General features: G+C 45.0%; 1 protein-coding gene across 1 annotated transcript in view; it reads right to left on the minus strand.

The window, feature by feature from the left end:
- The window catches only part of LOC144506903 (serine/threonine-protein kinase PAK 4-like), a 56136-nt gene that overhangs the window by 28251 nt on the left and 9178 nt on the right, over positions 1-18707 (minus strand). The window contains exons 4-6 of the mRNA XM_078233257.1: positions 5329-5442; positions 3438-3902; positions 2035-2168 (exon numbers count right to left, since the gene is read on the minus strand). Of these exons, the coding sequence (XP_078089383.1) occupies positions 2035-2168; positions 3438-3902; positions 5329-5442 (713 nt within the window). The remainder of the gene's footprint in view (positions 1-2034; positions 2169-3437; positions 3903-5328; positions 5443-18707) is intronic.

The following is an 18707-nucleotide window of genomic DNA, read 5'->3' on the forward strand; positions in this document are numbered from 1 at the left end:
TTTCAGGCAGTGAGTTCTAGGCTCCCACCACAACCCGAGTGAAAATATTTCTCAACTCCTCTCTTAGCCTTCTACCTCTTACCTTAAATCTATGCATCCCTCTGCTAATGGAAAAAGTACTTTCCTATCCACCCTATCTATGGCCCTCATAATCTTATATACCTCTAATCAGGTCTCTCAACCTTCGTTGCTCCAAAGCAAACAGCCCCAGTCTATTCAATCTTTCCTTAGAGCTCAGACCCTCCAGCCCAGGAAGTATCCTGGTATATATCCTCTGCACCCTCTCCAGTGTAATCACATCCTTCCTATAATGTGGTGACCAGAACTGTATACAATACTCCAGTTGTGGCCGAACCAGTGTTTTATACAGTTTCAACATGATCTCCCTGCTCTTGTATCCTATGCCTCAGTTAATAAAGGTAAGTATCCCATATGCCTTCTTAACCACATGATCTACCCCCCTGCCACCTTCAGAAATCTATGGATATGCACTCCAAGGACCCTCTGATCTTCAGTACTATTCAGGGTCCTACCATTCATAGTGTAATTTTTGCCTTGTTAGCTAACCCTCCTTGCACATTTATCTATACGTATAGAGTGTGACTGGATCAGACTAACACCTGTAGGGCGACAGAATGTGACTATGTTAGAGTAACATCTAGAGAACAGAGTGTGATTGGTGTGGGAGTGATTCCTTTTGTATCTTTTGAGGACAGAGTGTGACTGGGTCGGAGTGATTCTTCAAGGGACAAAGTGTGACTAGGATCAGAGGAAGAGAGTGACTGGGTCGGAGTGACTCCTTGAAAGGACCAAGTGTGACTGGGTCAGAAATACATATAGTGTTGAATTGCAACCAACCCAATTGTTCAATGCTTACCCTTCATGTGAGCAATACTTCTAACTCAATCTGTTCTCCACTTAGTTACTGAAATAGTATTTTTCTATTCAGTCAGTCTCATTCCTTCATATTTTAAAATATCTTTATCAAATCAGCCCATAACCTCCACTGTGTGAACGAACAGTCCCAGCTGATCAGATATTCCTTGGTGTTTGTATTGTCTCACACCAGGCAGGAAGCTTATATTAGGAACAGTAAATAAGCTACAATAGCATTAGGTAATGATTAGGTTGACTTTGAGTGCAAGGAATAAAGTGCTGACAGGGTGCCAGTATGTCTACACAGCTGGAGTAAATTCAGGATAAGGTTATGATTGTGTGTGAGAAATGTCTGGAAGGATAAGGAAGTGCTGACAGCATAACCAGCCTGACCACATGAAGCATGGGAAATGTCTTCAGTGCAGTAAACAGCTGCAGCGCACACATACAAGGTGGAAAGTTCTTTCGGTGACTGATGTTCTTACATGCTCACCTTTCACTGACCTTCCACATTTAACTGGATAAAGATGGTGGACACCAGGAACCTGGAAGGACACTAAATAGTCTTAAAGAGACTACTATAAATGGTCAGAGATTTAGTGCATGAATATCATTTGATTAATATCAAGACACCTATCTCATAAATCTGGCTTATGTTCATTTTATAGTCACGGAATAAATAAAGATTAATGATCAGGCAACTCTCCCCATCTCAAGTCCGCAAGCCTATACTGAAATAACAGAGTAAGGACAGTCCTAACACTAGTGAACCTGTGCTGCATCCTCCATATTACCACAGTGAAAGTTCTATACACTGAAACCTTACTGCCATTTACACCGGCAGGATCTTACAGTCCCACTGACAGCTCACCCCTGCCATGCATTTCTCAGCAGCGAGAGGTGCGTTCAACAGGAAACCCCATGACAATGGTGGGACCATAAGATTCCACTGCCAGCGAATAGCGCGCCAACTCCAGCGCTGCGAAACACGGCGTGGAGGGGGAATAAAATCCTGACCACCATGTGCTGGTCAAAATTACATACAATACTCCAACTACGGTCACTTCATAAAGGTTCACCATTATACTTCAACAGTTCAATTCTGATATTGGCACAAACACACAGTCTAACTTAATGGGGTAGATGCTGTGAGAGTACCTGGCAAAGGAGATGATATCAGTGAGTGCCCCACCCTGCAGGAGCTCCATCACAACCCACAGTTCATCCCCAACCAGATGGCTGCTGTACATCTCCACCACATTGTCATGATGATAATCTCTCATTATTACAACCTGAAGAACAAAAAAATAAAGAGGTCGCTCAGTGATGGGATCTGTGGAGGAAAAGTGATACCACTGAAGAACTGATCACACCTTGCTTAGAATCTTAGAAACCCTACAGCACAGAAAGAGGCCATTCAGCCCATCGAGTCTGCACCGACCACAATCCCACCCAGCCCTACCACCATATCCCTACATATTTACCCACTACTCCCTCTAACCTACGGACACTAAGGGCAATTTTAGCATGGCCAATCAACCTAACCCGCACATCTTTGGACTGCGGGAGGAAACCGGAGCACCCGGAGGAAACCCACGCAGACACGAGGAGAATGTGCAAACTCCACACAGACAGTGACCCAAGCCGGGAATCGAACCCAGGTCCCTGGAGCTGTGAAGCAGCAGTGCTAACCACTGTGCTACCGTGCCACCACTCTCTGCCACTAACCTCCTGTCACTTCGCCGCTAAACAACCAGGTCAGGTGGTCAGTTTGTATCTCTCATCTGTCAATCCCCTCACTCTCTGTATCTCTCATCCGCCAATCCCCTCGCTCTCTGTATCTCTCATCCGCCAATCCACTCGCTCTTTATCCTTGACTCACCAATCACTTCTCTCTCTATCCCTGACCCACCAATCACCTCTCCCTCTCTCTCTATCCCTGACACACCAATCACCTCTCTCTTTCTATTCCTGATCCCCCAATCACCTCTCGCTCTCTATCCGTGACCCACCAATCACCTCTCTCTCTCTATTCCTGATCCACCAATCACCTCTCTATCCATCCCTGACCCACCAATCACCTGTCTCTCTCTATTCCTGACCCACCAATCACCTCTCTATCCCTGACCCACCAATCATCTCTCTCTCTATCCCTGACCCACCAATCACCTCTCTCTCTATCCCTGACCCACCAATCACCTCTCTCTCTATCCCTGACCCACCAATCATCTCTCTCTCTATCCCTGACCCACCAATCACCTCTCTCTATCCCTGACCCACCAATCACCTCTCTCTATCCCTGACCCACCAATCACCTCTCTCTCTCTCTCTCTCTCTCTATATCCCTGACCCACCAATCACCTCTCTCTCTCTATCCCTGACCCACCAATCACCTCGCTCAGTATCTTTGACTCACCGATCCCCCCACACAGTATCTCCAACCTACCAATCCTATCTCAGTTCTACATGCCGCTTCCCAGTGATTAGCATGCTCAGATGTCTGTAAATCTGAGGTGGACATTGGCCCAATACCCCCAGGAAGCAGGAACCCTCACCCTTACCTCATTGAAGAGCAGCTCCCGTCGCTGCTGTGTCCTCAGGTCCATCCTTTTCACCGCCACCCTCCGTCCTGTGTGCTTTTCAGTTGCGACACACACAATGCCTGTGGAGCCCTCCCCAATTTTACTGAGGGCCTCCAGGTGGTTTCTGGGATCACTCTGGTTAACCACAGTTGCCATGGCACTCCGGAATTCCTCATGTGTAACTCGGTGTCCTCCTCCAGGCGGACTGGTTGGAGGTCGCTGCTGCTGAGCTGGGCTGAACTGTGGAGAGCTGTGTCTGTGCAGGCGAGTGCCTCTCGGGCTTGGCTGTTGTTGGGTGACAATCCCTTTTGTTGGGAAAAGGACTGAGCTTGATGCTGAGACAACCTCAATCTCCTTTTGCTGGGCGATTGCTGCCACAGTTTGCCTCGGCCTTACAGCACTATTCTGGGTGATTTCTCCATTGTGCCTGACCTGTTTGCTTATCTTTGGAAAAAATACAAACACGAGTTCAGATAAACTCTTCAACCAAAGAAAAAAATTTATCAGGTGACACAGAAAAGGCCCATTTCAACGGGGAAGCAGTGGTGTGGTGGGATTGTAGCTGGACCAGCAATCCAGAGGCCCATTTATGTGTATAACAAACAACAAGGGTCCTGATCACTGTGGGTACTCCACTGGACACTGGTCTCCAGTCACTCAAACAGACTTCTACCACCACCCTTTGCATCCTATTACTAAGCCAGTTTCAGGTCCATCTTGCCAAGTTTCCCTGAATTCCATGTGCTTCAACCTTCTCAATCAGTCTCCCAAGTGGAGCCTTGTCAAAGACTTTGCTAAAATCCATATAAACTACATCAACTACACTTTCCTCGTCCATACACTCAATCATATTTTCAAAAAATTCTATCAAATTTGTTAGGCATGACCTCCTTCTGACAAAACCATGCTGATTATCCCTAATTAACCCATGTCTTTCCAAGTGGAGATTAATTCTCCTTCAGAATTTTTTCCAATACTTTCCCTACCACTGACATGAGACTCGTTGGTCTGTAATTTTCTGGTTCATCTCTACCACCCTTCTTGAAAAACTGAACCAGATTAGCCATCCTCCAGTCCTCTGGCACTTCCCCCCTGTAAGGAGTCTAACAACACCAGATTAAAGTCCAACAGGTTTATTTGGTAGCAAACGCCACTAGCTTTCGGAGCGCTGCTCCTTCGTCAGGTGAGTGGGAGATCTGCTCATAAACAGCAAGCAGGGCATATAAAGACACAAACTCAATTTACAGAATAATGAATAATGATTGGAATGTGAGTCTTTATAGCTAATCAAGTCTTAAAGGTACAGATAATGTGAGTGGAGAGAGCATTAGCACAGGTTAAAGAGATGTGTATTGTCTCCAGACAGGACAGCCAGTGAGACTTTGCAAGTCCAGGCAAGTTGTGGGAGTTATGTCCTGTCTGGAGACAATACACATCTCTTTAACCTGTGCTAATGCTCTCTCCACTCACATTATCTGTACCTTTAAGACTTGATTAGCTATAAAGACTCACATTCCAATCATTATTCATTATTCTGTAAATTGAGTTTGTGTCTTTATATGCCCTGTTTGCTGTTTATGAGCAGATCTTCCACTCACCTGACGAAGGGGCAGCGCTCCGAAAGCTAGTGGCGTTTGCGACCAAATACACCTGTTCGACTTTAACCTGGCGTTGTTAGACTCCTTACTGTGTTTACCCCAGTCCAACGCCGGCATCTCCACATCATGACTTCCCCCCTGGCCAGAGAGGAATTAAAAATTTGTGTCAGAGCCCCTGCAATTTCTTGCCTCGCCTCCCATAGCCACCTGGGATTGAATTCATCTGGGCCTGGGGATTTGTCCATTTTTAAGCCCATCAGAACCTCTGATACCTCATCATTTCCAATGTCAAACTGTGCAAGTTTCTCACAGTCCCTTTTCCTGAATTCTGTACCTGCGTTTTCCCTTTCCTGAGTGAAGACTGGTGAAACGTATTCATTTAACACCTTTCCAATATAAAAACTAGGAGCAGGAGTAGGCCATCTGGCCCCTTGAGCCTGCTCCGCCATTCAATAAGATCATGGCTGATCTTTATGTGGACTCAGCTCCACTTACCCACCCGCTCACCAGAACCCTTAATTCTTTTACTGTTCAAAGATTTATTTATCTTTGCCTTAAAAACATTCAACGAAATAGTCTCAACTGCTTCACTGGGCAGGGAATTCCACAGATTCACAACCTTTTGGGTGAAGAAGTTCCTCCTCAACTCAGTCCTAAATCTGCTCCCCCTTATTTTGAGGCTATGCCTTGCAGTTCTGTTTTCATCCACCATTGGAAACAATCTCCTGCTTCTATCTTATCTATTCCATTGATAATTTTATATGTTTCTATACGATCCCTCTTCACTCTTTTAAATTCCAATGAGTATAGTCCCAGTCTACTCATTCTCTCCTCATAAGCCAACCTTCTCAACTCCGGAATCAACCTACTGAATCTCCTCTGCACACCCTCCAATGCCAGTATATCCTTTCACAAGTAAGGAGACCAAAACTGTACACAGTACTCTAGGTATGGCCTCACCAGCACCTTATACAACTGCAACATAATCTCCCTGTTTTTAAACTCCATCCCTCTAGTAATGAAGGACAAAATTCCATTTACCTACTTAATTACCTGCTGCACATTACAAACAAGCTTTTTGTGATTCATGCGCAAGGACACCCAGGTCCCTCTGCACAGCAACATGCTGCAATTTTCTACCATTTAAATAATAATCCATTTTGCTGTTATTTCCACCAAAATGAATGACCTCACACTTACCAACATTGTACTCCATCTGCCAGACCTTGCCCATTCACTTTGACTATCTATATCCTTTTGCAAACGTTCAGTGTCCTCTGCACACTTTGCTCTACCACTCATCTTAGTGTCATCTGCAAACTTTGACACACTACACTTGGTCCCCAACTCCAAATCATCTATGTAAATTGTAAACAATTGCGGTCCCAACACTGATCCCTGAGGCACACCACTAGTCACTGATCGCCAACCAGAATAATACCCATTTATCCCCACTCTTTGCTTTCTGTTAGTTAACCAATCCTCCATCCATGCTACTATATTGCCCGTAACACCGTGCACCTTTATCTAATGCAGCAGCCGTTTGTGTGGCACCTCATTGAATGCCTTCCGGAAATCCAGATAAGTCACATCCACCGCGCTCACAAAGTCCTCAAAGACTTCCAGTAAATTAATTAAACATGACTTGCCTTTCATGAACCCGTGCTGCGTCTGCCCAATGAGACAATTTCTATCCAGATGTCTGGCTATTTCTTCCTTGATAATAGATTCAAGCATTTTTCCCTACTGCAGAAGTTAAGCTAACCGGCCTATAGTTACCTGACTTTTGTCTACCCCCTTTTTTAAACAGTGGCGTCACATTTGCTGTTTTCCAATCTGCCGGAACCGTCCCAGAGTCCAGTGAATTTTGGTAAATTGCCACAGACGCATTTGCTATTTCCTCTGTCATCTCTTTTAGTACTCTGGGATGCATTCCATCAGGGCCAGGAGACTTGTCTAGCTTTAGCCCCATTAGCCTGCCCAATGCTATCTCTTTAGCGATAATGATCGCTTCTAGAGCCTCACCTGCCATAGCCTCCTTGTCATTAATTTTTGGTATGTTATTTGTATATTCAACTTTGACACAAAAAACAAAATACTTCTTCAATCGCTCGACCATTTCCTCATTTCCCACTATTAAATCTCCCTTCTCATCCTCTCAAGGACCAGTGTTTACCTTAGCCACTCTTTTTTGTACCATTCTTTATTTCCTTAGATATCCATGGCTGATCATCCTTTTTCCTAGTCTTTCCTCATCACTGGTATATACTTTTGCTGAACACTGTGAAAAATTGCTTTCAAAGTCCTCCATTGTTCCTCAATTGTTCCAGCATAAAATCTTTGCTCCCGGCCTACCTTAGCCAAACCTGCCCTCATCCCATTGTAGTCTCCTTTGTTTAAGCACAAGACACTGGTATTGGATTTTACCTTTCCACCCTCCATCTGTATTTTAAATTCAACTATACTGTGATCGTTCCTTCGGGAGGATCTCTAACTGTAAGGTCATTAATTATTCCTGTCTCATTACACAGGATGTGGAGATGCCGGCGTTGGACTGGGGTGAACACAGTAAGAGTTTTAACAACACCAGGTTAAAGTCCAACAGGTTTATTTGGTAGCAAATACCATTAGCTTTCGGAGCGCTGCTCCTTCGTCAGATGGAGTGGAAATGTCATTTCCACTCCATCTGACGAAAGAGCAGCACTCCAAAAGCTAATGGTATTTGCTACCAAATAAACCTGTTGGACTTTAACCTGGTGTTGTTAAAACTCTTACTGTCATTACACAGGACCAGATCGAGGATAGCTTGCTCCCTCGTAGGTTCCATTACATACTGTTTGAGGAAACTATCAGGAGTGCATTCTATGAACTCCTTCTCAATGCTGCCTTGACCGACCTGGTTTGACCAATTGACATGTAGATTAAAATCCCCCATGAGAATTGCCGTACCATTTTACCATGCATCAGTTATATCTGCGGCTTCACGCACAGATTGCCCACTTAGTCTCTAATGGGCCCTACTCTTTTCCCGGTTAACCTCTTCCCCTTAATGTATTCATAAAATATCTCAGGATTCTCCCCAACCCTGTCCTTTTTCATGTCCCCTATTTTGCTCTTCTAATCGCTTCCCTCTCGCACTTCCTACATTCTTCTAGGGCCGCAGTGGAATTGCTCCCTTTGGACTTGTTAAAAGCATTTCTCTTCTTCCTCATCCAGTCCTAAATTGTCCTAGATATCCAGGGTCCCCTGAAAATATTGTTCCTACATTTCCCCCTATAGAGAACATGTTGGGCCTGTACCCTCCCCAGTCCCGTTTTGAGTGCCACCCCTGCTCCACTGTGAACTTTCCCACAAGGAGCTGGTCTACCTCTGCCCGTATGCTGAATCTGAGAGTATATTGTATTGTATCCACTAATGCAATGGATCCACCATTATATCAGAAATGCCAGCACTCAGGATTTGCTGAGATTTACTAGTATATGGGATATGTTTGGAAGCACTAGCACACCAGATCTGTAATAAAGTGGATCCACCAGTATACTGGATCAAATAATATACTCAGTCCATTAATATACTGGTTCTACTAGTATACTGGAAGCACTAACACATTGGATCTGTTAGTATACCGAAACGATTACTACACTTGATCCACCAGCTAACTGGATTTGCTGATACACTGGATTTGTTATGATACTGGATATATCAATACACTGGATTTATAACTATGGGGGATCAGCTACCACACTGGAAGTGTTAGCACAATGGATCTACTCATATACTGAATCCACTAGTACACTGGAACCACTAATGCACTGGATTCACATACACCAAACCAACTAGTATAGTGAATTTATTAGTACACAGGATCCAATAATATACTGGAAATGCAGGTATATTGGATCAGCTAGCACACTGGAATTGCTGTTGTACTAGATCTGCTGGCACACCGTGATCCTCTGGTTCACAGGAAACTGTAGTATGCCAAACTAACCAAAATAATAAAAGCAAAATACAGATGTTGGAAATCTGAAATAAAAACAGGAAATGCTGGAAAACCTCAGCAGGCCTGGCAGCATCTGTGGAGAAAGAAACAGAGTTAATGTTTTGAGTCAAATATGATTCTTCTTCAGGTCTGAAGAGAGGTAAAACAGTGACAAATTTTATGCTGTTGAAGAGAGGCAGGTGGAGCAAAATAGAAGGTCAGGGAAGTTGGGAGCTCAGGAGAGATTTGACAACTATGTCAAGGACACGAGACAAAGGCAGTGGTAATGATAGTGTTAAAGACGGAGGCAAGTGCTTATAGTGGCATAAAGATTAGATAGCACTAGGTGTTAAAAGCAGAACAAGGGTCAGAATTCTCTGAAAGCAAAACAGGTTACAGACTGGCCCTGTGGGGGCTGGGTAAATATATATCTATCAAAACTGAGAACAGAATTCATAGTCTGAAGTTGCTGAACTCAATGTTAAGTCCAGAAAGCTGTAAGTTGCTTTCATAAATGTATTTCTTCCTCAGCGACTGTCTCTGTCTCCAACTTACCCCACTTAAATTCCAACTGAAGTTCCATCCTTCATGCTTTGAATCCATCCAGGATAACAGGACTTTCCGGGATATACAACATTCTCACTGCATCCCGAGATCCACACTCATAGAACATAGAACATTACAGCGCAGAACAGGCCCTTCGGCCCACGATGTTGCACCGACCAGTTAAAAAAAAACTGTGACCCTCCAACCTAAACCAATTTCTTTTCGTCCATGAACCTATCTACGGATCTCTTAAACGCCCCCAAACTAGGCGCATTTACAACTGATGCTGGCAGGGCATTCCAATCCCTCACCACCCTCTGGGTAAAGAACCTACCCCTGACATCGGTTCTATAACTACCCCCCCTCAATTTAAAGCCATGCCCCCTCGTGCTGGATTTCTCCATCAGAGGAAAAAGGCTATCACTATCCACCCTATCTAAACCTCTAATCATCTTATATGTTTCAATAAGATCCCCTCTTAGCCGCCGCCTTTCCAGCGAAAACAATCCCAAATCCCTCAGCCTCTCCTCATAGGATCTCCCCTCCATACCAGGCAACATCCTGGTAAACCTCCTCTGCACCCTCTCCAAAGCCTCCACATCCTTCCTGTAATGTGGGGACCAGAACTGCACACAGTACTCCAAGTGCGGCCGCACCAGAGTTGTGTACAGTTGCAACATAACGCTACGACTCCTAAATTCAATCCCCCTACCAATAAACGCCAAGACACCATATGCCTTCTTAACAACCTTATCTACTTGATTCCCAACTTTCAGGGATCTATGCACACATACACCTAGATCCCTCTGCTCCTCCACACTATTCAAAGTCCTCCCGTTAGCCCTATACTCAACACATCTGTTATTCCTACCAAAGTGAATTACCTCACACTTCTCCGCATTAAACTCCATCCGCCACCTCTCGGCCCAACTTTGCAACCTGTCTAAGTCTTCCTGCAAACTACGACACCCTTCCTCACTGTCTACCACACCACCGACTTTGGTGTCATCAGCAAATTTGCTAATCCACCCAACTATACCCTCATCCAGATCATTAATAAATATTACAAACAGCAGTGGCCCCAAAACAGATCCCTGAGGTACACCACTTGTAACCGCACTCCATGATGAATATTTACTATCAACCACCACCCTCTGTTTCCTATCCGCTAGCCAATTCCTGATCCAATTTCCTAGATCACCCCCAATCCCATACATCTGCATTTTCTGCAGAAGCCTACCATGGTGAACCTTATCAAACGCCTTACTAAAATCCATATATACCACGTCCACTGCCTTGCCCCCATCCACCTCCTTGGTCACTTTCTCAAAAAACTCAATAAGGTTAGTAAGGCACGACCTACCTGCCACAAAACCATGCTGACTATCACCTATCAATTCATTACTCTCCAAATAACTATAAATCCTATCCCTTATAATTTTTTCCAACATCTTGCCGACAACAGAAGTGAGACTCACCGGTCTATAATTCCCGGGGAAGTCTCTGTTCCCCTTCTTAAACAATGGGACAACATTCGCTAACCTCCAATCTTCTGGTACTATACCAGAGGCCAACGACGACCTGAAGATCAGAGCCAGAGGCTCTGCAATCACTTCTCTTGCCTCCCAGAGAATCCTTGGATAAATCCCATCCGGACCAGGGGATTTATCTATTTTCAGACCCTCCAGAATATCCTGCACATCCTCCTTATCAACTGTAATACTGTCTATTCTACTCCCCTGCAACCCAGTGTCCTCCTCAGCTATATTCATGTCCCCTTGCGTGAACACCGAAGAGAAATATTGGTTCAATGCTTCACCAATCTCCTCCGGTTCCACACATAACTTCCCTCTGCCATCTATAACTGGCCCTAAACTTGCCCTAACCAACCTTCTGTTCTTGACATACCTATAGAACGCCTTAGGATTCTCTTTAACCCTATCCGCCAAAGTCTTCTCATGTCCCCTTTTAGCCCTTCTAAGCTCGCTCTTCAACTCCCTCTTAGCCAATCTAAAGCTTTCTAGTGCACTACCCGAGTGCTCACGTCTCATCCGAACATAAGCCTCCTTTTTCTTTTTAACCAACAAAGAAACTTTTTTGGTGCACCACGGTTCCCTAGCCCTACCAATTCCTCCTTGCCTGACAGGGACATACCTATCACAGACTCGCAGTAGCTGCTCCTTGAAAAAACTCCACATGTCGGACGTTCCCAGTCCCTGTAATCTCCTAGTCCAACCTATGTTTCCTAATTCTCTCCTAATAGCCTCATAATTACCCTTCCCCCAGCTAAAACCACTGGCCCGAGGTTCATGCCTATCCCTTTCCATCACTAAGGTGAACGTAACCGAATTGTGGTCACTATCACCAAAATGCACACCAACTTCCAAGTCTAGCACCTGGTCTGGCTCATTTCCCAGCACCAGATCCAATATAGCCTCACCTCTAGTTGGCCTGTCTACATACTGAGTCAAAAAACCTTCCTGCACGCTTTGAACAAAAACTGACCCCTCTAACGAGCTAGAGCTATAACAATTCCAGTCAATATTAGTCAAGTTAAAATCCCCCATAACAATTGCCCTATTACTTTCACTCCTAAGCAGGATTGACTCCGCAATCCTTTCCTCAACCTCTCTAGAACTTTTAGGAGGTCTATAAAAGACTCCCAACAGGGTGACCTCTCCTCTCCTATTTCTAATCTCCGCCCATACTACCTCAACAGATAAGTCCTCATCAAACCTCCTCTCTGACACTGTGATACAATCTCTGACCAATAATGCTACCCCTCCCCCTCTTCTACCTCCTTCCCTACTTCGACTAAAACATTTGAACCCCGGGACCTGCAGCATCCATTCCTGCCCCTGCTCTATCCATGTCTCTGAAATAGCCACAACATCGAAGTCCCAGGTACTGATCCACGCTGCAAGTTCACCCACTTTATTGCGAATACTCCTGGCATTGAAGTATACACATTTCAAACCCTGCTCCACCCCACCTCTGCAATGCCGTGCATTGCAGTCCCCATCCATGCATCCCTCACTTTCAGCCCCACTACTCAGGATCCCTCCCCCCCCCCCGAATCAGTTTAAACCTCCCTGCATGGCCTTAGCAAATTTACCCCCCAGGATATTGGTCCCCTTCTGATTAAGGTGTAGACCATCCTTCTCATAGAGGTCACACCTTCCCCAGTACGAGCCCCAATTGCTTAAGTACCTGAACCCCTCCCTCCTGCACCATCCCCTCAGCCATGAATTCAAACCTTCCCTCTCCCTATTCCTCTCTAAACTATCCCGTGGTACAGGCAAGAGTCCAGAGATAACCACTCTGTCAGTCTTGGCCTTTAGTTTCCACCCCAACTCCATAAATCCCTGCCTAATATCCCCCTCCCCTATCCTCCCTATGTCGTGTGTCCCCACATGTACAATAACTTGTGGTTTATCTCCCTCCCCCCTAAGAGTCCTGAATACCCTGTCAGACACATCCCGGACCCCAGCCCCTGGTAGGCAACACACCAACCCTGAGTCCCTACCTTTAGTTCCGACCCTCCTATCTGTCCCCTTAATTGTGGAGTCCCCAATCACAAGGCCCAGTCTTTTACAGCCCCTAACCACCTGAGCTTTCTCACTCGGCTCACCCCCAGAGATCTGCTCTCTATGCTCAGTTGATTCCTCCTCAACTGTAGCCTCCAGCACCGAAAACCTATTATGGAGGGGAACCGCCCCAGGGGATTGTCTTCCCGATTGCTTCTTACCCCTCCTCCTGGCATTGACCCAAGCCTCATTTCTAGGAGTTACTATTTCTCTATAACTCCTATCAACTTCCACCTCCGCCTCCCGAATTATGCGGAGTTCCTCTAACTCCCCCTCCATCTCCTTTACACGCTCCTCCAGAAGCTGCAATCTAATGCACTTCTTACAACTAAAATCTCCTGAAACACTACTGGATTTCCTCACCACATACATCCCACAGGAGATGCAGCACTCTGTGCCCACACTACCATATGTATGCACTCGACTCCTCTCTCTACAGCAGCACCGACTCACCCTATCTCAAAACTGTGCTTGTTCTGGTTCCATTTCATTCTTTGTCTCTCTGACATCTTAATAAGAAACTATGGTTGGGATTCTCCAAAAAAAAACTAAGTGCTCAATGGGGGTGGGAAAATGGGAGTATTTCCTGCCTGTTTTTGGGGGGTACTTATCAGAACGAATTCCGACACTCCGTGCATTGCAAAGTGCCTCAGCATAATTCACTCTGGTAAGTGGTAGGCGGGGCCTATTCCAATTTCCACCCCACTCTCATCTTCACATGGTCCATCTCCGACACTTCCCTTCCTTGAATTCTGGGTCTCCGTTTCTGGTGATAGACTGCCTATCAATATTCATTACAAGCCCAGTGATGCCCATTGCTACGTTGACTACAGTTCCGCACACCCTACATCCTGTAAAGACTCTATCCCATTCACCTAGTTTCTCCACCTCTGTCACAGCTGTTCCAATGATGCTACCTTCCAAAATGGCACTTAGGACATGTCTTCCTTATTCCTGAGCCAAGGCTCAGTGTGTTTGATAGGACCCTCAACCTTCTCCAATTCATCTCCCACACTTCTGCCTTTGCCTCTTCCCCCCTCTCCCAGAACCCTGGTTCTCACTTTTCACCCCACCAGCCTCTACATCCAAAGGATCATTCTCCGCCATTTTGGCCAATTCCAGTACAATGCCACCATCAAAAACATTGCCACTTATGTCCCCCATCAACATTCCATTGGGACTGTTCCCTCCATGCCATCCTGGTCCATCCCAACACCTCATCCCCTATCCACAACATCCTTTGAATGTGGAGGCTGGTGGAATGAAAAGTGAGGACATAGGTTCTGTGGTGTAACACCTGCACTTATACCTCTGCCTTCCTCACTGATCAAGGCTCCAAACACTCCTTCCTGCTTCTTTCAACTTAATCTGCTGCATTCTCTGCACATAATGCATCTCCTCTACATTGGGGAGACTAAGCACAAGCTGGGTGACTGCTTTACAGAACACCTTCACTCGGTCCTCAAGAATGACCTTCGTTGCCATTTCAACTCACCATCCTGCTCTCATGTCCACATGTCTGTCCTTGGCCTGTTGCAATGTTCCAGTGAAGCCCAACGTAAACTGGAGGAACAGCACCTCACCTTCCGATTAAGCCTTTAACAACCTTCCGCACTTAAAGTTCAACAAATTCAGACTCTGTCTTCAATTTTTTCCCAAACCCCACAGGGCCAGTTTGTACCTTGTTCTTATGTTTTGCTTTTAGAGAACTCTGACCTTTGTTCGGCTATTAACACTTAGTGCATAAAGATCAGACCTGCCTCAGTCTTTAACATGATCCTTTTGTCTTGTGTCTGTGACATATTTGTAAAATCTCTCCTATGCTCCCACTTATCCCTGACTTTGTATTTTGTTCCATCTGCCCCACCCCCTCTTCAACAGCATAAAATCCGTCACATTTCTAACTCTCTTCAGCTCTGAAAAGTCAAGCGGCTTTGAAACATTAACTCTGTTTCTCTCTTCACAGGTGCTGCCAGACTTGCGGAGTTCAAACTAACCAATATATTGAATCCATTAGTACACTGGATCCACCAAAATACTTAATCCACTAGCACAATTGTTCTGTTAGTAAATTTGATCCGCTAGTGCACTGAATCCACACTGGATCTGCTAGCACACTAGATATGCTAGTGATTTGGATCCACCAGAAATCATAGAAATCATAGAAACCCTACAGTGCAGAAGGAGGCCATTCGGCCCATCGAGTCTGCACCGACCACAATCCCACCCCACATATTTTCCCACTAATCCCTCTAACCTACGCATCCCAGGACTCTAAGGGGCAATTTTTAACCTGGCCAATCAACCTAACCCGCACATCTTTGGACTGTGGGAGGAAACCGGAGCACCCGGAGGAAACCCACGCAGACACGAGGAGAATGTGCAAACTCCACACAGACAGTGACTCGAGCCGGGAATAGAACCCGGGACCCTGGAGCTGTGAAGCCACAGTGCTAACCACTGTGCTACCATACCGATCCAGTATACAGCTCTACTAATACACTGTACCCACTTGTACACTGGTTCCACTATTATATTGGATCTTCCAGCACACATGATTCATTAGCACATATGATTTACTAATACACTGGATATGTTGGGATAATGGATCCACTAGTACACCAGGTCATCTATACTCACTAGTATACTGGATCCAATAGCACACTGGATATTTTTGAATCAGGCTAGCAGCCATGATTCACTAGTATGCAAGATCTACTAGTATACGGTGTGTTAGGATAGATAATTGCTCATACTGTAGATCTATTAGTATATTGGATCTATTGGTATACTGGATCCACTGTTATACTGAAATCCCTATCACACTGGCTTTGCCAGCACACTGGATGCAGTAGTACATTGGATCTGCGAGCACATTGGAACTGATGGCACACTTGATTCACTTCAGGAGGAGAGAGAGGCATAGTGGTAATGTCACTGGACTAATCCAGAAGCCCAAACTAATGTTCTGGGGATAAAGGTTCAAATCCCATCATGGCAACTGGTGGAATTTAAATTTAGGTAAATAATCTAGAATTGAAAAGTTAGTCTCAATAACAGTGACCATGAAACCGTTGTTGATTGTCATAAAAACTCAACTGGTTCACTAATGCCCCTGAGGGAAGGAAATCTGCCATCTTTACCTGGTCTGGCCTACATGTGACTCCAGGCCCACAGCAATGTGGTTGACTCTTAGCTGCCCTCTGCAATAGTGTGACCAGTCTCTCAATTCAAGGGCAATTAGGGATGAACAACAAATTCTGGCCTTGCCACTGACAACCACATGAAAGAATAACAAAGAACTATATCAGATTGACTTGCACAGTAGTTCCACATGTACACTGGATCTGTAAACCACTGGCTCCACCAATATATTAGATCTGCTTGCATTCTGGATCCATTAGTACATTGGATCTGTTAAAGTACCAGTTCTATCAGTACGCTGAATCCACTAGCATACTGAATTACTTGGACACAGGTTCTGGAACACTGGAAACACTATTGTCTGGATCTGCTATTATACTGGATCACTGCATCCATTGGTACACCATATATATTGGTATACTGAATCTGTTTGTCCACTGGATCCACAAGCATACTGGATCCATTAGTGCACAGATCTGCTGGTATGCCGCATCCATTGGAGTGCACTAATCACCAAGATCATGACTCACCTCTCTTGGATTCTGGATAAATCTATTCTGATTCGTGGTTAATTCTTCACAACTTCACCTCTCAATTTTTCAACAACAACAACATCAATGTGTATTTATATAAAATCTTTACCATGGTGAAATGTCCCAAGGCATTTCACAAGGAGTGGACACCGAGTCACATAAGAAGAAATTATATCCAATCACTAAAATCTTGGGCAAAGAGGTAGATTTTTGAAAGTATTTTAAACAAGGAAAGAAAAGTAGAAAGGTGGAGAACTTTAAAGAGGGAATTCCAGAGCTTAGGGAGCTGGTAGCTGAAAGCACAGCCGCCAATGTTGGAGCAATTGAAGGCGGGAGTGCACAAGAGGCCAGAATTAGAGGAGCACAGGTATCACAAAGAGCTGAGGGGCAGGAGGAGGTTACAGAGAAAGGGAGGGATGAGGCCATAAAGAGATTTGAAAAAAAATGAGAATTTTAAATTAGAGTAATTGATGAACTGGAGTCATTGTAGGTCATGAGTACAGGTGACTGGAACTTGGTGAAAATTAGGACATTGGCAGCAGAGCTTTACATGACCTCAAGTTTGCAAAGTATCGAATATGGGAGGCTGACCAGGAATGAATTAGAATAGTCCTGTCTGGAGGTAACAAAGGCATGAATGAGCTGAGACAAGGGTGGAGTTGGGTGATATTATAGAGGTGGAAAGATGTGGTCTGATTGAGTTGAAACTCAGCCCCTCTCAAAACTCCTGGGATCACTCACCATCCATACCTTTCTCCAAAGTTGTACATCAGCTGATTGGTGATCCAAGCTGATTCCACTTCATCTTCATTCCACCCCATGCCTCTGATTTTCACTTTGGACTCTCTCTTTTTGTCTCTTCACTATCTTCTCTTTACGATGCTTATCTTTGTCATGCCTAAGAGTTTCTCTATGTCCATTCACATGCTCATTTTGGCTGTCACACTGGACTCAAGTCTATATTCCTTCTCCTTTACTCTTGGGCCATTCTCCCTACCTTTCTATCACTTAGTCAGGCTTCTTGTCATTTTGTGTACTTAGGGCTCCACAAACCCTTCTACTCTACCACTGTTCAAGACCTGTCTCAATCTTGGATAAGTGCCAAGCTTCCCTCTGTGCTTCTTCTGTTATCCTCCCAAGGGCTCATGAAGGCACTCACCACTGCCTTCTTATAACTGCCCATCCTAACCAATCTTCCAGCTCAGTGGGCTCTCATTGCCCCTCTACCCATCTCCCTCCAGAACGTCCATTCATTTTGGAATAAGGCCCTTGCGATCCATGAGTTTACTATGAATGACTGCATCAACATCTTCGCCTTGACAGAAATCTGGCTGAGGATTATGACACCTTCCCTGAAATGAAGCCTTCCAGACTGGATATGCCTTCCACAACTTGCCCTGCTAAACTGTGTCAATGAGACATCTCCAATCCATATTCATAACTGAAGTTCCTCATCCCAGAAACCATTCTCATGAATCTTTTCTAAACCCTCTCTAACATCTTCATATCCTTAATCCTGTTGTTGGTGACTTAAGGGAGAGTTTACTCCAGGGGCAAATGCAGAAGAAAGTGATATTAGGAGAGAGAAGGAGAGTGTGTCAATGAGACCCTTCTCACCAAATCACTCCCTGTTCTGTCCCTTGATGCCTCTAGCACCTGCTCCTTCATTGAGCATCTTACTATTAATCCCTCTCAGCTCTCCTTTAAATCCTCATTCTCTAGCACCCACCCAAGTATCACACCAAAATCCTCACTCAATATCTAATATTTTCCTCCCTCTGCATTGAGCAACTTCTCATCCCATGTGATTCCAATCTCCATCTCAACTCTCCTGGTTCTCATTCCTCTGAATTCACTGA

The sequence above is a fragment of the Mustelus asterias genome, chromosome 18 (assembly GCF_964213995.1).
Source record: "Mustelus asterias chromosome 18, sMusAst1.hap1.1, whole genome shotgun sequence".
Taxonomy (NCBI): Eukaryota; Metazoa; Chordata; class Chondrichthyes; order Carcharhiniformes; family Triakidae; genus Mustelus; species Mustelus asterias.